The 18,583-nt window shown below is 40.6% G+C and overlaps 1 protein-coding gene across 4 annotated transcripts; it reads right to left on the minus strand.

The window, feature by feature from the left end:
- Positions 1-1,351: 1,351 nt before the first annotated feature.
- Positions 1,352-6,869, minus strand: uba3 (ubiquitin-like modifier activating enzyme 3). 4 transcript variants are annotated; one of them, XM_047347161.1, is made up of 18 exons: positions 6,778-6,869; positions 6,629-6,667; positions 5,709-5,829; positions 5,537-5,617; positions 5,354-5,436; positions 5,189-5,269; positions 4,959-5,002; positions 4,002-4,066; positions 3,721-3,876; positions 3,514-3,616; positions 3,290-3,403; positions 2,938-2,991; positions 2,625-2,661; positions 2,453-2,534; positions 2,256-2,356; positions 2,122-2,185; positions 1,978-2,032; positions 1,352-1,855 (listed from the first exon to the last, which is right to left on the minus strand). In XM_047347161.1, exons 1-18 carry the CDS (start codon positions 6,795-6,797, stop codon positions 1,767-1,769), a joined length of 1,389 nt encoding a protein of 462 aa, XP_047203117.1. In that variant the 5' UTR covers positions 6,798-6,869; the 3' UTR covers positions 1,352-1,766. The 4 variants fall into 4 exon arrangements, with proteins under 4 accessions (XP_047203117.1, XP_047203119.1, XP_047203121.1 ...); XM_047347163.1 differs by lacking the exon at positions 6,629-6,667 and having other exon boundaries at positions 6,778-6,812; XM_047347165.1 differs by lacking the exon at positions 6,778-6,869 and having other exon boundaries at positions 6,619-6,758.
- Between the last annotated feature and the right edge of the window lie 11,714 nt (positions 6,870-18,583).

Below are 18,583 nucleotides of genomic sequence, written 5' to 3' on the forward strand. Positions count from 1 at the left end.
GTTTGTCAAATGTGCTGCTGTCCCAAAATACACAGCTTTCTCAAAGTGATTAACAACTTTTGCGAGCGAACGCAAAGGTATTGCGTGGGGACGCAAAACAAAAACAATTCCCTCATGTCCTCTCGCGGGCTCCGTACAATTTGATAAAAAATGTACAGTCTTTAAATATTTTTAATATCCCTTGAATATTTTCACATTAAAACCGCAAACCCCAATGTATTTTAGAGGACAACCCAAAGTGGCCCATAGTTGTGAAGTGTAATGAAAAGGAAAGAAAGTCTTTTAACATTTTTTACAAAACAAATCTGAAAAATGTGATGTGCATTTCTATTTAGCTCCCTTTACTCTGATATCCCTATATAAAAACAAGTACAACCAAGTTTCTTTAGAAGTCCCATGGTGACTCTGGATAAACTGCAGAGACTCACAACTCAATTGGGAGAATCTCTCAAGACAAATATTAGCTGTGAAAACCACAAAGCAGGCTGTTGTGGAGGAGTTGCAAGAAGAAAACCATAAAAAGTCCCATTTAACATATACGTTTTGTCAGTTTTAGTCATAATTGCCTTGTTTGATTGTTAAATTGTTTTCCTTCATTGTTCACCACATTGGCAAACTTCTGTTGTCTCTTCATACTGCTCTATAAATAAACTTAGGATTTGAATTTGTTTGGCAAAAGCCTGTAAAGAACACAACAGGCAGGTGGAAGGATGTGCTCTGATCTGATTACAAAATTAAATTAGTTGGCCTACAAGCAGTAAAACATGTCGCTGTTGTTGAGACTGAGGCAGAGGTTCATGTTCCAGCAGATCAACCCTAAAAATAGTTAGAACTATAATGGATGGGTTTAGACCGAAGCATATTCATGTTAGAATACCCCAGTCCAAGTCCAAACCTAAAACACTTGAAACTCTTGACTACCTAAATTGCTGTTCACAGGCGTTTTCAACCAACCTGAGCTTGAGTTATTTTGCATAGAATGGGCCAACAGTTCACTCTCTAGTTGTGCAGAACTGGTAAGGGCATAACCCAAAACACTTCCAGCTATTATTTGAGCCTACAAAGTACTGAAACAAGATGACTCAATAAAAATGCATGTCCTACCTTTTCGATTTTTATTTGTAAAAAATGTACATACCATAACTCAATTCCTTCCACTTCACAATTATGCACTACTTTGTGTTGGTCCACCACATAAAAATCCCAAAATTTGTGACCTGACAAAATGTGAAAAGGTTCAAGAGGTATGAATGGTTCTGCAAGATCTGTAAATGACTTTTAAAGTATTTCAACCAATGTTTTTGTTTATAACTTAACGCCTGTTTGCCATGCACCATCATGTTCACTGTGAAAACAGACAAATGTTAATCTGTATTTTGTAGGTACATGAAGCAACACAGAATATACAAAAAAAAAAAAATGTATTCCAGTTCAAACATCCTCTAAACAGCTTCAGTGGCAACGCCAACTAAGAAGACTGTAAAATAAATAAGATTGATTGGAACAACCACACAATAATCTTATAAAGAGTTTGTGTACTTTGCACAAAACAAACTACAATGACAATAAGATATTAACACAGAAACCTTTACATTTGTAAATAATCCCTAAAACATGACAAGACGTGAACTACATTTTGGCTTTACAGTGCAAAACGTCCACGTTTGTCAATGCGTACATTTTACCAGTAGAACTGGTTACAGCTGATGAAAACTTGATTGAATACGCAGCAAACTGTTCTGGTAGTGAAAGTGCTTGAAACAGTTTTATGAGGTAAAGCAGAGTCGGAACAGCGTGGTTTGGGGAGTGGTGACATCGGCTACAACCAGTTCTTGTCCGTCTGCCAGGCCCAGCTCTGGAAAAACGTGTTGATAACATCAGTGAATGAAAACATCCAAAATGAAATCTAATGTGTTGTCTAATATAAGTATATAATATGAGTCTAAAAATATATATAGATAAAATAAAGCAGCTTACCTCTCAAGGTTTTGGAAAGATTTGGCCGTGTCCTTTTTTCAATTGAAGCAACCGACTGAAAGGAGATACTTTGGATGAAGCTTAAAATTATATAATTTCGGAACGAAAACAAAAAAGTAAGATCTAAATAGTAAATTTAAATACCTGTAGATATAAAGTTTTGTTCTTTCCTTCAACTGTTGCTGTTAAAGCAGGTGATTTCATTTGCCTGAAATAAATGTCAAGTTGTTACTATGATGACAATCTTAAGAAGACAATTAGGAGTCAGGCAAACCTACAGGGATGCACTTTCTGTCAGGTGGTCCAGAACCTCCTGGAGCTTGGAAGATGGAGAAAAGTGCAGGTCCTGAGGTATCTGGCTGCAGGCTGAGCAGTTTTCCTACACCAGGAAGAGTCACAAATGTACCTCAACCAAACAAAACCTCTGAATCTTAGTAACAAATATGAAACAAGAGGGAGGCATCCAGGCACAAACCTTCCGTTCTGCCTCAAAAGTGTAAGTGTATAAGCCATCCACGTCATTGAAAACCATGTAATTGCTAAGAGGTACATAGGCGCTGCAAAAATAGATCAAATGAGAAATGAGAAGAGGTATAGTTTGTAAAAAAAATGTGTATACATGTCTGCAAAAAAGATTTACACCTTACCTTGTTGCTAACTTGAAAACCTCTGTTGTACAAGCAGCTACGTCACAAAAAGCAGAGAAAAACAATGAAGTTCAGGCACAAATGTTTAGTTATTTTTAAGAAAATAAGTAAGTCGTAAAGTAATTCCATAAGGCTTCCTGGTCTCCACTGGATAAGTGTCAAGTCTCATGTAGAGATACAGCGTAAAATCGGCTGGTGACAGGAAATGAACTTTTTTCAAAAGCCGTACTTGCAGGTCAAAGCTTTGAAAAACACACATCTGAAATCAGCCTCCAGAATTCTGATGTGTGCATCTGTAATCTCATCTACTTACCAGCAATGACCGCATTTGTAGATGCTACAGCTGGAATTATCCGTTTCACAACACCTGCAAAATTCAAAGGGAAAATATGCTTTGCTTACCCGTCACAACTCAATCAACAGAAATAAACAACAATCATCAACCCTTAAGTTAAACGAAATAATACCAGTCTGCAAAAAGAGAGAACAACAAGACATCTCTATTATATATTTTTTAACTAAATAAAACTTTAACCCGCACAGATTGTATAAAAGCTTAAAATGTAACTTAGCAACAGTTGTTTTACAAAGCTTCGCTCATTTACCAGAGGAGCAGCAGGAAAACAAAAAGTGGTCAGCTGGCAGCAGATGTGTTTTATGCTCACCCTGTGTAAGTCTGTAAGTGACTCCTGTAATGTTGAACTCTGCAGCCCTCTCTAGAGATTTCTGGAACACCCACTGGATGTGCTCTGGGTCATCTCCGTCCAGGGCTACACCATCTAATCCACATTTACACAACAGAACAAAGTCATACTTTACAGGCAAGCTAAACTTTACAAAGACAACATAAGAAAGCTACAGGTAAAGGTAATCGGACTTTATTATTTACCTCCAAAAGGTATCTCCTTGGGCCACTGCAGTATCCGTACATATTCAATGCAATGTTCTGGCAAACGAGGCATTGTCGCTATAGTGCACATGGGGAAGTTGATCTATAAGAACAAGTGGACATTATAAACCTACCCGTATTTGGTTCTGTGTAGTGGCCAAGTCAGTCCAGTCAACATGTCTCTTTCAAAAAGGTGTGCTATATTACCTGGGGAGGGTAAAGTTCAAGTGTACAGTCAATGCAGGCTGTCAAGCCTGGAAGAATGACCCTGGCGTTGCCTTTAAAGCCTTCTGTTCCACCATCAACAAGTGGAATAATGGATGTTTGATCCACTTCACCATCCTCATAGACAAGCAATGACAGCTGCACATAAAACCCACAGCCACACACCAGTACATAAAAATGTTCTTGTCACTCAAAAATCACCGCTTTGACATTCAAATTCAAGAAAATGCAAAAAAATAAAAATACATAAAGAAACAACTTACCAGCATACCATTCATCCACCTTCGGGCAAGTATAGAGTCAAGTCCACAGACAATAATGTGGAATTCTACATGAAGACAGGTGTAAATAAATCAGTGTTAATTCTGATGGGAGAAACTAAAAAGTAAAAAAAAAAAAAAAAACTTGGGCAAACATAAAGTAAAGCTTTTAATCATATGCAATGATAAATAAATCATATCCATGACCATTATGTTATTTAAACAACCTAAATGGAAAAATGTGATTCCACTACCCACTGACTTCCCCTGCTGACTGAGTTCTGCAGGAGTTGAATTTAAATCCATATCGGCTAGCTAAGAGAGCCCAATGGGTCGGAAGCCAGGTATCTGAACGTTCTTAAACTCCGGTCAGGTACTACCATCCATACGCATACCGCAACGAGACTCATCAAGGACATTCAAGAATCTCTTCAAGACTTATATGTTCATCTGACCTGGAATGACTTTACAGATGTGACTCCTTTTCATCTAGTGTCATGTAAATAAATAAATAAATAAAAATAAAAAAAGCACACAGGGACTTGAAAAATATTAATTCCCCTCGGACCTTCTCATTTTGTCATATTACAACCACAAACTTCAATGCATTTTATTGAAATTTCTGAACAGTTTCTCTATCCCTGTTGGAAAAAAGCATCCCCGCAGCATGATGCTGCCACCACCATTTTTTTATGGTGTGGATGGTGTGTTTGGGGTGTGAGTTTTCTCCCACGTTTTTTTTCCTGTACTGAGGCTTGACGGATGTTTCTCACTAATGATCTGCTTTTTCATAAACGCAATTGTTAAATAACTCTGTGTGAAAGTATTGTTATAGTAGTGCACCTAACTAAAAAGTGCTATATTATAATATTCATAAACCATGTACCTCCTCAGAGAAATTCCAATCATTAATTGGGTGGACCCGAAGAGATAACAGGAGAGTACATGAAAGATACTCACGTCTGTAGAATGTTTCATCTAAGTCTTGAATTTTTTTAAAATGTCTGAGGAAAGCATTAAGGAGAAGATTATTCTAATGTGCTTTTACATCCTTAGAGTTAAGCTTGTGGTCTGGTGCTTGAAACGAATCTGTTTGCATGTGACATTTTCTTCATTCTGACAAAGAAGAGTGTGAAATAATGTATTTAACAATCCAAGGTCTTGCTTAAACTGTTGACTGAAAAGGATACGGTACCACGCGGCACCCTGGTATTCGACTGTTGATAAAATCTGCTGCAACATCCGCCTTGGGTCGGCCCACGTCTTTTGATCTGATGAAAAATACACACGAATTAAAAATAACACTTCAGCTTTTTTTTGAAAGAGGTAATAAATTAACAATTCATTACACTGACCTAAAAAGAAACTGACGATTCAGGTTGGAAACGTCAATTGTGTCCATGTCAACTACATCAATGTTTCGGAAGCCTGATAAAGCCTGGATGACATGGCGAAGACAAGCGATCTAAATGTTAAGAACAGATTATATCGAAACAGAAAGTAATGTTGACTAAATGTTCAAATAGCAGTGAGTTCACCAGGTCTTTCAGCAGCTCACATCCCAGTCCACCGGCACCAATCACCAGGATTTGACAGGTTTCCAACAAAAACTGCAAGCACTGTGGTAGAGATAACAGACCCATAATATCTCTGAAGAACAACAGAACAGGTTATGGGGGAGATTCACAACAGCTATGTAGAGATTGCAACCTCTGTGCTGGGCTCAAAGTCGGGATGTGTGAATGGCCCTGATCTCTCTAGGAACTTTTTGATGTGATTCCATCGGCCGTCCCACTCACAGCTGCTTTCACAAAGTCCGTCCACCATCATCCTGGAGAGGATATGCACATTTAGAAATTAACATATGCCGTGTATCCAAAACACTGAACACATGACAATTTAATGTTGCACAAGACCTTTGTGTCTAAACGGATCACACAAAAATCAAAAAACAAGGACTAAGACTATCTAAGTTAAGTAAAGTGAGCTGTACAGTTTACACCTGATGATGCAGCTAAAGCAACTTACAAATTAAATAGGCCTGCTGTGTAAAAATAGTGCCTTAAGAAATATTCTTACCCTTCAACTTTTCACCTTTTGTCAGAAAACAACCACATGCATAACAAGTGTTTTATGAGAGAGGCCCACCCAAAGTAATTATGCACGACTTTTTGTTAGTCTCTCACATAGCACTTAAATATATTTAGAAATGCGTCGTTGTAATATGGCAGATGTGAAAAGTTCAACTGGTTTGAAAACCTTTGCAAGGCATTGCACACTTCCTTGTTTTTCCGTGCTTGCTCTGTCTAAACTCTCACTAATGTCTACTATTTCCAGGCAGGCGTTTCTGACGGTCTCCCTAATTAGCTCCCGGGTGGACAAAATCAATGATTAGTCTTCCATAAATAGCTATTATGTCAACAGTAAGCATACATTTCTCAACAACAAAAAAAGTTGAAAATTAATTGTTCAGACAAGCTAGTTATTTACGACCGACTAATCACGGTTAATGTCCCTGAAGTGGCTACTTGTGCATTTTGTTTACAGCCAGGTCAGCTTTCTCATCTAGCTAACGTTCGCCTTCTTCCTGTCTAAACCCGGAGCCTTGGAAACCTCAAACCTTCACTAACTTCTCAGCCAGCTCCACTACTCTCCCTCTTTTCTTCTCCCTAAAAAGAGAGAATAAAAGAAGGTTGATTCACGCTGTGCTTTCATTAGTTCATGTGATCAGACAGCATCTTCTCTGGCTTTCTGTCTTGTTTCCTCGGCGGCTACTTACGGCTCGTCCATCTCCGCCATGTTTTGGTAACTTCAAGTGTCAAAGCCGATAGTAGTAAACACACATCCAAATAGGTAATAATGTATATATTATGATAAACGTGTATGCTTTTTAAATTACTTGTAAGCTAAGGTATAGTGTTAGACAGTTAAAGCATGTAGATATTTAAAAGGCAACTTAGCTGCATCTGTATAGATTAGGTTGACATACAAATTCCCAACATCTTGAAAGCCTCATAAGCCAAGCCCAGAAACACAATTACAAATAATGTCCAACAAGTGGCAGCATTTACTGTTTGGCAGCAGCTGTAAATGAGAAAGAAATATGGTCAAAATGAGGCTCAACCTCGCTCTTTTGGCAGGTTTATTAGTCTTGTATTTACTTAAAAGCTCTTTTCCCGTGGTTGGAAAATGTCCACGTCAATATTTCCCAAATAAACCACGCAGTAGCAGTAAAAAGAGCTGATATGTTGTATGTTTTTTGGTAAAAAAAATTGTTTTTGTGCAGTTGAAGAGTGAAGGTTTATGACAAAGTGGGGGAGGACAAAGACGTCTTGTAGAAGTTCAGACATTTGTTTTACTCACCGACATAAATACGTTCCAGCTTCAAAAAAACAATGATAAGAGTGCTACTAAGTAATTTAGAGTGTGGTTTTCTCCTTAGTGTCATACAACAGTTTTTATGATATATGTTTATTTTTTTTAACATGTGCCACTTTTTGTTTCTGGAGTCATGAGTCTGTTGGAAGCAATGTGAACTTCAGTGTCCAAGTGCTTGTTGATAGGTATCAGAGGCTTAACAGGTAGCTCCATGACAACAAAATACGATCCCATTAAAAAAAGAATTGAAGGAAATCCAACACATCAAAGCAATTAGCTGAAAACAATAAGGACAGCTAAAAAGCAATCACAAAAAATTTAAGTGGAAACTGTTACTAAGTAGGGCTGCATGGTGGTGCAGTTGATAGCACTGTTGCCTTGCAGCAAGAAGTTTCTGGGTTCAATTCTCAGCCTGGGGTCTTTCTGCATGGAGTTTGCATGTTCTCCCCATGCATGCGTGGGTTCTCACCGGGTACTCCAGCTTCCTCCCACAGTCCAAAGACATGCCAGTTAGGTTAATTGGTAACTCTAAATTGCCCTTAGGTGTATGAATGAGTGTGTGTATGGTTGTATGTGTGTTGCCCTGTGATGGACTGGCGACCTGTCCAGGGTGTACCCTGCCTTTTGCCCATAGACTGCTGGAGATAGGCACCAGCTCCCCCGTGACCCACTATGGAATAAGCGGTAGAAAATGACTGACTGACTGTTACTAAGTAGCTTCTTATGAGTTTTCATTCATTTGCACATTTGTGGAAGCAATTAAGATTGGTAGTTAGAAGAATAGCTCAAAACAAGATACAGCGTAAACCCTTTTTTTAAACTTTTGTTTCTTTACAACCACAAAATTTAATGTAATTTTTTGTGATTTTATGAAATCAACCTTCACACAGTAGCACAGAATTATGTGAAAGAACAATGATGCATGCTTTTTAAAATGTGACTGGGCCATTCTAATACATAAATATGATTTAAAATAATCTATTTCACTGTAGCTTTGGCTTTGGTGAAATGGCATTGTCTTGTTGGAAGGTAAACCCCCTTCCCCCACAGTCCTAAGTCTTTTGCAGCCTGTAACACGTTTTCTTCCAGGATTGCCCTGTACCAGTCCTCCAATTAACTCTGACCTGCACCTTTTGTTACTGAAGACAAACTTCCCCACGGCATGATGCTGCCACCACCATGTTTCAAATTGAATTAATAGTAAACATGTTATAACTCAGTTTTAAAATAAAAAGATCATTCCTTGCTTTCTATCGTGGTGTTGGGGCAAACAAACATTCAGTTCACAGTTGTTTTTGTTACACATACTGTATGTCTAAAGGTAGAAATGCTTTCATACAATTTCACTGTAGTTCATTTTAAAAACATGACCAAAAGGTTTACCCTGTGGATTATACATATAACACAAGTTTCCAGACCTGTGTGAAGAATTATTTCACTTATTGGCTAGTAGCTTCTGCAGATGCTTTTTTAGAGTTATTATCCAGCTATGATCTTTACTCTGAGTTAACGCTGTAGGCATTTACTGGGAACTCGTTTCTCTGTTTACAGATTCAACAATTAGGACATCTCCCTCAAGTAGCTATCTGATTTAATGTGTTCACATTTTGTTAATCAATCTTTGTGTTTAATCTTTCATCATAACATGATTAATAAAAGCCTGGAAAGGCCTCAGTGCATTTAAAGGAGGTGCTTCTGGACACATGAACATAATTAATTTGTCCTACCGCACCTCCTCTATTATTAAAGGAAATGTGGAGTTGGCACCTTTCAGCAGAGGTCACTGAAAATGTGATAATATATGCACTGATAGCTGATAGATTATTTGACACTGAAATACTGCAGCAGAACCAAGACATTTTTTTTTCATCTTCATGGTTTCTATGATTTGATTTTTTTCCTTCTGATTATTAATGAGATGTTCCAAGTGACAGCGTCTCACTAAAAATAACTGCTGTGCCCACGTCCTTCATAGATGACTGCCTGCTGTATCAGCTCTCTGATTGGGCCTTGGTCCTCTTCCATTTCACCCCAGCTGCACTCTCACGTTACACACATCAAAGTGATGGAATTTGATTAAAGCAAAATAATAATAATAATAATAATAAGAAGAAGATTTGATTTTTAACAAATAATTTATTTACACAAGTAATTAATTAACAATACACAATTAAAAATACAAAAGAACATGATTTAAAAAAAAATATTTACATTAGCTGCTTGCTGTATTTTAATTCTTTTTTATCAGACACAGTGCACAGAATTCCCTTAAAACCCCAAAACTGCACAAAGTCTTCTAAAGTCCCATTGGCTACATGAAAACAGAATTCTAGCCGCAGCCTGGCTTTTACACTGCACCTCCAGAGAGCTACGGCGTCCAGTTGAGGTCCATCTTGCAGTCTGTCCCTTCGAGATATATAAATGGCCATTTTTGCTTCGGCAACTAAAAAATTTAAAATATGGGACTTTTTTGTAAAAACAACACATAAAAAGTAAAAAACACTCATCAATAAGTTAAAAAAAAAGGTTGTCAATCGTTTACAATCTATAAAAACATGAAAAACACTCTCGGACAAACTGCAAAAAGGACATTCATTTAAAACCCCAACACTGATGACATATAAAAGCGAGTTTGTTGCAATTGCACCATGAAGAATCCTCCACTGAAGATCGCCAGTCTGTTTTTTTTGGGGGGCTTGTAAATAGTCCTCCACTGGGGCTTTTGTGCTCCAAGCTTGTCCACCTATTCCCTGACGGCGCTTTTCTCCAAGGTTCTCTTATTCATTACTTTCACACAACATTTGTATACAGCCTTTGGGCCCGTGTTGCATAAAATCATCTTGGAGTCTTTGCTGTATAAAAGCGGACTTCTTTCCTCTGCGAATTCAGGGTCCAGCTGAATCTTGGGGAACGGGTCTGACGAGTCAGGTAGATGTTTTCCTTCAGCGTACAGTTGCAAGAGGCATCTCTCTTTTGCTGTGACTCTCCCCTTCACCAATCCCAGGAATCTCTGCACCAGCCTTGCAGACAGATCCCCAGTAGAGAGCCCATTGCGCTGATGTTGGAGAAACCTGGTCCAGATGCTTCCACCAGTTGTTTCACAGTTAATGTTCCAGATCGGCACAATGCCTCTGACAGTTCTGGTGCTGTGCTGTCACAGACACCCAATCTCGCTCCACATATTAAAGGTTCTTCTAAAAGCCAATGCAGAGAGTTAGACATTTGTGATCTTTTAACTTAAAAAGGCAACACAACATAAAAAGACCTTGATAAAACTGAGGTAACCCCTTAATTTCAAACAGCTAAAATCAGTTAGAAACAGAGCAGCATTTAACTCCAACTTGTTTACACGTCTGAAAACGCAGCTGGCCACGTCCCTCCAAATAATGTCAGAAGACCCTGACAAGTCTTTCTGGATGAATTGTATGAAAGTAGCTGTTCTACTGGCCAGGTGGACAAGGCCCTGGCCCCCATCCTCTCTTGGTAAAAACAACACAGACTGTGGCACCCAATGTAGACTGCTCCAGAAAAACTCAACCATCTCTGACTGTATTTTGACTAAAAAACCAGGTAGTGGATCTAAAACAGAGAGCTTGTGCCACAGTTGCGATGCCACAAGATTGTTTAAAGCCAGCATCTGCCTCTATACGACATTTGAGAATGTAGCCATTTCCACTTTGCCAGTTTACTTTTTATTTTCTGTTCCACGTTTTCCCAATTTTTCAGTACTGTAGTTTCATCTCCAAGATAGATACCAAGATATTTAAAACCATCTCTTTTGCACAGAAGATTTTGAGGGAGAACTGGGAGCACTTCACGCAACTCACACACAATGAGGGCTTCACTCTTTCTCCAGTTCACTTTAGCTGCTGACAGGACAGAGAATTTCTCCACATCACTCAGAATGTTTACGTCCTGTTAATCTTTTATAAAAACAACATCATCGGCGTATGCAGAGAAAACTATACTACTGTTAAAACCAGGTAAATCCAAACCATGAACACACGCACACATTTTCTGGAGCAGGGGTTCCAGGGAGAGCGCATAGAGCATTCCAGAGAGCGTGCAGCCCTGGCGAACACCTCTACACACACTAAAAGGAGCACACAGACTACCATTGATCTTTAACACACTCTAAATGTTACTCTACAGTACCTGGATCTTGGCAATAAAATGAGCGCCGAACCCTAACCTCCCCATGGTTTCCCAGAGGAAGCTGTGCTCGACGTGGTCAAATGCCTTTTCTTGATCTAGTGCGATCATGCCCGTTTTTAGAATCAGTGAACTGGAGACCTCCAAAACATCTGGAATCATGTAGACATTATCTACCATAGACCTGCTGGGGACGCAATAAGTCTGATCCCGCTGGATGACCCGTTTCATTACTCCTCTCATCCTGTTTGCCAGGGGTTTGGAGAGGATTTTATAATCAGTACAGAGGAGAGACAGAGGGCACCAGTTTTTAATGTCTTGCAAATTCCCCTTCTTTGGAAGAAGGGTGATAACTGCTCTGCGGTAAGACAGTGGGAGCAAACCAGAGGTCAGACTGTCATTATAGACATCCAGCAGGTCTTTCCCTATGATGTCCCAGTAGGCTTTGTAGAATTCCACCTTGAGCCCATCGATGCCAGGGGCTTTCTGGACCTGCATGCTCTGGAGGGCTGTATGGAGTTCCTGCAACCCCAGAGGGTGCTACAGCTGAATTTTTGATTCCTCAGAAACCTTGGGTAGTTCATTGTAGAACTCCCTTAACAGCTCTTCGTTCTTTTTGTATTCACTCTGGAACAACAAGGAATAAAACTCCACAGCCCTCCTACTGATCTGACCCAGTCCGCTCAATTGTTGCCCTGTGTCTGATAATAAAGAGTGGATCAGTTTCCTCTGGCCACATTTCCTCTCCAAATTAAAGAAAAAGCTGGAAAGGGGCATCCATCTCCTTGATGTTTTGAACCCGGGACCTGACTAATGCACCTTGAACTTTGGTTTCCAGCAGGTTTGTTAATACTAGCTTTTTAGATCTGAGAGCTTCAATATTCAAGGTGGTATTTTGCTATGGTATTTTAAAAGTATCCATACTGGGTGAGAGGATAAAAACAACATACCAAAAAATAAAAAATAAAAATATGTGCCTGTGCGTTTCCTGGGATTCAAAATTGCTTTCTAACTTTACTCATTACTTTTTTCAGTCTGAAAACTTCTTGCTCAGTAATCCTTCCTCCTCTTTATGTCTAATATGGTGTCTGGCTGAAAAATAAAAAGTTCTCAAATCAGGAAAATAACTTTCAACCTTCACACTTCTCAAAAAGTAAAAACGGATTCTTCAGGATGCCTTGGCTCTTTGATACTGGTTTGTGAGACAGACATTTCACTGGTATCAGAAAAGCAGCTCTTGCTATCACTGCTATCTGATTCCTCCCTTCACTCTTTACTCGTCTGCTTACTAGCTTGAGCAGCAAACTTTCTTTTACTTCGCCTTATCAATGGAGGTGAAGCCTCTTGTTCCATTTCTTCTCCAGCTTCAACCCTCCTCTCCTCCTTGTCAGCTTCTAAAACTGGTTCTGCACTATGCTTTTCTGAACTTTTATTTTCTTTCTCCACCTGCACCTCTTTTTGCTTTCCTAGATCTCCCCACACCAGGTACTCTTCACTGTTGTTCTCAATCCCTGCTCTCTACACACCTAATCTCTTTCGTCCCACCTCACCACCCTTTGTGCTCCCTCCACCGCCACTCACCTCTGTGTCACCATCCTTCCTCACACATAGTTTAATCAGTGTTTTACCTCCGTCCACATCTGGCACTTTAATAATACCAGCAGAACGTTCTCGGGCAAGGGATTCTCCCTTGCCAGGCACAGGTTCCTCCGCGGCGGTGGTGGGCACCTCCACCACCCCACTTCTGCCAGATGGGGCTCCCATCTACTCAACAACAGCAGCAGCTCTTTGCTGCTCCGGACCCAGCAGGGCTGGTCTGGCCCTGTCGGGGCACATATTTATCATGTGACCCTCTTGACCACATCCAAAACATTTCATATTTGCAGACGTTGCAAACAGAACATATTCAGAATCAGCTAGTGTGACATGAAATCGAACGTTAAACTCCTCATCACGTCTGTTGAATACCGTGTATAGTTGTCTCCTGTGGGAATCATCGTGCTCGAGTAGTTATGATTTACACCCTGACAATACCTTTTTGATGGGCGACACAACATTTCCATGTCTAGACAGCTCTTTTATCAGGAACTCATCGCCGATGAACGGAGGGAAATTCGACAAGGTAATTTTTGTCTCTGGTAATAAAAACAGACCATTCATTGAAATCCCACTCTCAACAAGTTTTTGAGCTTGCTCAACTTTCTCTACAAACAGAACCACTGCACCATTCATTCTAGCTGCAGACTATATGGACCCATGTCCAATCACCTCCCCAACCGCCAAACAAACTTCCTCCACGCTGCACGTAGAGCCGGGCGGCACCCACCTTGATGCCATTTCTCTATGTCAGCGTGGAGCGTACTCACCACCATAGCATCTGAGGACACTGGCCAGCCAGGTGGCCCTGACGGCCACACTCAAAAGAAAACTACCACAAAAACACTAACACCAAAGCTACAAACCCCCAAACTAAACTAACATAAAACGGACACCCGGTGAAGACAGTAGAAAAAAACCAAAAGATAGCAAAAAAAAAGCAACACACACTCTCACACTTCTTCCGCTCTTCCACTCACACTCCTCTCACACGAAAAAGAAGAAGAAAGTAAAATGTGCAGCAAGTAGAACCTGGGTTTGAATCCTAGCCTGGGGTCTTTCTGCATTGATGTTCTCCCTGTAAATACGTGGGTATTCTCCAGGTTCCGGCTTCCTCCCACTGTCCAAAAACATGACTGTATGGTTATTTGGTCCCTCTAAATTACCCTCAGGAGTGAGTGTGTGTGTGTGTGTGTGTGTGTGTGTGTGTGTGTGTGTACTTGGCTGTTTATCCTCTGTGTCTCTTTGTTGCCCTAACTGGCGACCTGTACATGGTAAACCTTGCCTCCCACCCAATGACAGAAGATAGGACCCAGCCCCTTCGCGACACTGCACGGACAAGCAGGTGTAGACAGTAGCTGGTGGATTTAAGGATAAAGATATGTAAAATGTTTCATTTAAAACGCACATCCTGAAATAGATTTTCCTTAAAGCATATTTTGAGCCTCTCCACAGTTGTTTAAGATCCCATTTCTAAAATTGGCAAAAATGGCATGAGATGCCAACATTTTTCCTGCGTTGACACATTTTTATAGGTAAGGTAAGTTTATTTATATTGCGCCTTTCAGCAACGAGACACTCAAAGCGCTGTACATACAATTACAATACAATCACAAAGCAAATAAACACAGATACAGACATAGAAAAACAAATCAAATGATAAATCAAACAACAGAAGTAATTTAAAAAAGTAAAATAAAATAAAATAAAAAGAACAGAATGATGGACAAGAAAATGAAAGGAAAATTGGACCGAAAACGCAACTAATCATGCCTAAATGGCACAGTCAAAGGCCACTGTAAACAAATAAGTTTTTAATCTTGATTTAAAGCAACTTAGGGTTTTGGCACTTTTACAGTTTTCTGGCAGTTTATTCCAGATTAGTGGAGCATAAGAACTAAAAGCTCCTTCTCCATGTTTGGTTCTGGTTTTGGGTATGCAGAGTAGATTTGAGCGAGATGACCTGAGAGGTCTGGGTGGTTGATACACTGACAACAAGTCTGTAATGTATTTTGGTGCTAAGCCATTCAGTGATTTATAGACTAACAGAAGTATTTTAAACTCTATTCTCTGAGCTACATGGAGCCAGTGTAGGGACTTTAGAACCGGGTTGATGTGCTCCACTTTCTTAGTTCTAGTGATGATGCAGGCAGCAGCGTTCTGGATCAACTGCAGCTGTCTGATTGACTTTTTAGGCAGACCTGTGAAGACACCATTGCAGTAATCAATTCTACTAAAGATGAACGCATGAATTAGTTTTTCAAGGTCCTGCCGAGACATTAGTCCTTTAATCCTGGAGATGTTCTTTAGGTGATAGAAGGCTGACCTTGTTACTGTCTTTATGTGCCTCTGAATGTTCAGGTCTGAGTCCATCACTACACCCAGGTTTCGAGCCTGACTGGTGGTTTCTAGCTGTATTAACTGAAGCTGTGTGCTAACTTTTAAACTCTCTTCCTTTGGTCCAATGATTATTACTTCAGTTTTGTTTTGATTCAGCTGAAGAAAATTTAGGCCCATCCATGCATTGATTTCTTCTAAGCATTTACCTAGCGCTTGAATGGGTTCATGGTCACCTGGTGACATCGTAATGTATAGCTGTGTGTCGTCTGCACAGTTATGATAACTTACATTGTTGTTTATTAAAATCTGAGTTAGGGGAGCATGTAGATATTGAATAGATGGACCCTTGGAGAATGCCACATGTGATTTTTGTGCTCTCTGATGTAAAGTTACCTACTGACACAAAAAAGTCCCCGTCCTTCAAGTAGGATTTAAATCAATTGAGTGCTGTACCAGAAAGGCCAACCCAGTTTTCCAGCCGCTCTAATAAAATGGACTGATCAACAGTGTCGAATGCTGCACTAAGGTCCAATAATACCAGCACTGTGGTTCTTCCACAGTCTGCATTTATACAGATGTCATTGAACACCTTGACAAGAGCAGTCTCTGTAGTGCGGTGATCACGGAAGCCTGACTGGAAGACATCGAAGCGGTTGGTCGTTGTTAGGAAGTTGTTTAACTGCTGAAACACAGCTTTTTCAATAATCTTACTAATGAAGGGGAGGTTTGATATAGGCCTGTAGTTCTGTAGTAGCAGCTTGTCCAAATTGCTCTTCTTCAATAGAGGTTTGATAATTGCTGTTTTCAGGGCCTGGGGGAAAACACCTGACAAAAGGGACGCGTTTATTATTTGTGTTAAATCAGATGTTATTACAGGCAAAGCTTTCTTCAGGAAAGCTGTGGGTAAAAGATTGAGACAGCAGGAAGAAGAGCTTAGTTGCTGTACGATTTCTTCCAAGATTTTGCAGTTTATTTGGTGAAATTGGGAAATTTTGTCAAAATCAGTTCTTGTTGGAGACAACATTAGTACTGGAGTTGATGTGGATGTGCTGACTGCCCCTCTGATCTTTTGGGTTTTTTCAGTAAAGAATTTAGCAAATTCATTGCAGGCCCTGGTAGAGTGAAGTTCAGATGCGACAGTTACAGGAGGGTTTAATAACCTGTCGACCGTGGCAAATAATGCACAAACATTATTAATGTTTTTGCTGATGATCTCAGAGAAGAAAGATTCTCTTGCATTTTTCAGATGTAGGTTATATCTGTATAGTCTCTCTTCATAGATAATATAGTGAACCTGGAGTCCAGTCTTTCGCCACCTGCGTTCAGCTTTTCGACACTCCTTTTTTTCACTTCTGACTGGTGGAGCACTTCTCCATGGAGACATTTTCTTCCCAGAAATGACTTTCACTTTAATTGCAGCAATTGAATCAATGATGTCCGAGATTTTTGAATGAAAGTTATCTACCAGCTCATCTACAGTGTTACAGGGCAAAGTGGAGGTAGAAGAGCAAATCTGTTTAAAGGTTTCAGCAGCACCGTCCTTAAAGATGCGTTTTCTTATCATGTCTCTTTGGCACACTGAGTCATTGCAGATGATGCTTTCAAAAATAACAGAAAGTGGTCAGATAGGGCAACATCAGTTACAGACACCTTGGAAATGTTTAGAGCCTTAGTGAAGATCAAGTCCAAAATATGTCCCTGTTTGTGCGTTTGCTGTTTAACATGTTGAGTCACACCAAAAGTTCTAAGAGTGTCACATAGATCTATTGTACTTCTGTCTTCAGGATTGTCCATGTGAATGTTGAAGTCTCCCACAATAGTTAAACAGTCATAATAAACACAAATAACAGATAAAAGCTAATTAAAATCACTGATAAAGTTTGTTTTGGACTTAGGAGGCCTGTAAATATTCAAGAACATGGTTCGGACAGGGCTCTTTACCCGGAGAACCAAATATTCAAAAGAGTCAAATATGCCCAGAAATACTTTACTAATAAATCTTTAAACAAAGTGGCCACCCCTCCACCATTTCTTTGCTGTCTGTTCTCACAAAGAAAATTGTAGTTCGGAGGCGTCGCCTCTATCAGAATGGGAGCTTCATTAAATTCATGTAACTATGTTTCTGTTAAAAACATAACATCAAGATCGTGGTCAGTAATGAAGTCATTGATTAAAAATTATTTTCCTGTCAGAGATCTAATGTTCAATAAAGCCAGTTTATATGACTTAGTTGCTGATATTAACTCTGTGTGTGGTTGTACCTGACAGTTTATGGCTTTTACTCGTACTCGTACTCGTCGTCTTCCGCTTATCCGGGACCGGGTCGCGGGGGCAGCAGACTCAGCAGAGACGCCCAGACGTCCCTCTCCCCAGACACCTCCTCCAGCTCCTCCGGGTGGAGCCCAAGGCATTCCCAGGCCAGCCGAGAGACATAGTCCATCCAGCGTGTCCTGGGCCGTCCCCTGGGCCTCCTCTCGGTGGGACGTGCCTGGAACACCTCCCGAGGAAGGCGTCCAGGAGGCATCCGGTATAGATGCCCGAGCCACCTCAACTGGCTCCTCTCGATGTGGAGGAGCAACGGCTCTACTCCGAGCCCCTCCCGGATAGCCGAGCTCCTCACCCTATCTCTAAGGGAGTGCCCGGCCACCCTACGGATGAAGCTCATTTCAGCCGCTTGTATCCAGGATCTCGTTCTTTCGGTCATAACCCAAAGTTCATGACCATAGGTGAGGGTAGGAACGTAGACCGACCGGTAAATTGAGAGCTTTGCTTTTCGGCTCAGCTCTCTCTTCACCACAACGGACCGGCACAGTGCCCCCATTACTGCGGCAGCCGCACCGATCCGTCTGTCGATCTCCTGCTCCATTTTCCCCCCACTCATGAACAAGACCCCGAGATACTTAAACTCCTCCACTTGAGGCAGGAACTCCCCTCCAACCTGAAGAGGACAAGCCACCCTTTTCCGGTCGAGTACCATGGCCTCGGACTTGGAGGAGCTGATCCTCATCCCAGCCGCTTCACACTCGGCTGCGAACCGCCCCAGCGCATGCTGTAGGTCTTGGCTAGAAGGGGCCAGCAGGACCACGTCATCTGCAAAAAGAAGAGACGAAATCTACTGG

This window comes from Girardinichthys multiradiatus, chromosome 20 (genome assembly GCF_021462225.1).
Source record: "Girardinichthys multiradiatus isolate DD_20200921_A chromosome 20, DD_fGirMul_XY1, whole genome shotgun sequence".
Taxonomy (NCBI): Eukaryota; Metazoa; Chordata; class Actinopteri; order Cyprinodontiformes; family Goodeidae; genus Girardinichthys; species Girardinichthys multiradiatus.